The sequence below is a fragment of the Etheostoma spectabile genome, chromosome 22, assembly GCF_008692095.1.
Source record: "Etheostoma spectabile isolate EspeVRDwgs_2016 chromosome 22, UIUC_Espe_1.0, whole genome shotgun sequence".
NCBI lineage: Eukaryota > Metazoa > Chordata > Actinopteri > Perciformes > Percidae > Etheostoma > Etheostoma spectabile.
Window position 1 is genome coordinate 4,483,006 of NC_045754.1, and position 1,169 is coordinate 4,484,174.

Consider the following 1,169-nt stretch of genomic DNA (forward strand, 5'->3'; position numbering starts at 1 on the left):
AAAAAAAAAAAAAAAAAAAAAAAAAAAAAAGACATGTTATGAAAGCAAAAAGGCCAGAAACCTCAACATTTTAATAGATGGACATGCTGCTCTGCTAACTGTGTAAATATCACCCGACAGGAGGGAAGTCATGGAAAGCAGTGATGCCTAACTCTGGCGGTGAAGCCAGATCAACACATTTTAATCACAAGAAACCACAATCACAAGGTATGCTCCGGTCTCTTTACTGTACTCGGTTAAATCAAGGTCCACACAGAAAAGGAGGGAAGTGAGAATTCAATCTAATGTGCACTAAATGGCACAAAGAACATAGAAAAGGCTTGAATATGCAACATGAAGGGATCCCTTCTTCAATTTCAAGAGACAAGTTGCCATAAACCTCTTGATTTGAGCCCGTATATTTGTCCACACATTACATTGTCTTTATGTATTCAGCAGCTCCCCTCTTGTTTCAAAGCCGTTCTCCACAATTTCCTTAGTCAATTTAAGGATCTACAACTTTTATTTTATTAAACTTTACACTCCGAGGCCTTTTTACAACATTGACTGACACACTGCCATAACCTGCATGTTCACAAAACTGCTTTATGGGAGAAAGGAATTCATTATATTCAAATATGGACAAAATGAAATACTTTATAGTGTGTGTATTTTACTTTTCTCTCCGCAGGAACTCGTAGAAATGACACCAGATGCTGATTTTTGCACAAGAGCACGATTCTACAAAGTGAAAACCACTTTATTTTTTTAAAAATGTTGATGTACACCTAATGTAACTTATTTCCACATAAATGTATTGTATAAATGTATTGTATAATCACAATGTTCACTATTTAACAATAAAATAAACACAGATTTATAATTTTTGTTTTGTTTTTTGCTTTAAAAATTGTATTTTTCCAATGTTTGCAGAATAACGTTGTAGTAAATACATTGGTCCACTAGATGGAACTATTTCTACATAAACTTTAATATCATCAGGTGACATTGAAATATGCTTTTGTATTTATTTACATTAAAACATTTAATTGCAGATAAACTTATGAAGTATATAAACTGAATTTAAACGTATGTCTTTACAAACCGAGACGTGTGACAGTTTCCATCTCTGATTTGCACAGAATTCCTTAAACGTGCCCCTGTGATCACACATTTGCATAAAACCTTTT

At 33.3% G+C, this 1,169-nt stretch overlaps 1 protein-coding gene across 1 annotated transcript in view; it reads left to right on the forward strand.

Moving 5' to 3' along the window:
• Positions 1-863, forward strand: part of buc2l (bucky ball 2-like) — a 5,048-nt gene extending 4,185 nt beyond the window's left edge. The window contains exons 3-4 of the mRNA XM_032504521.1: positions 121-207; positions 671-863. Coding sequence (XP_032360412.1) covers positions 121-207; positions 671-699 — 116 coding nt within the window. The 3' untranslated portion in view covers positions 700-863. The remainder of the gene's footprint in view (positions 1-120; positions 208-670) is intronic.
• Positions 864-1,169: the final 306 nt, after the last annotated feature.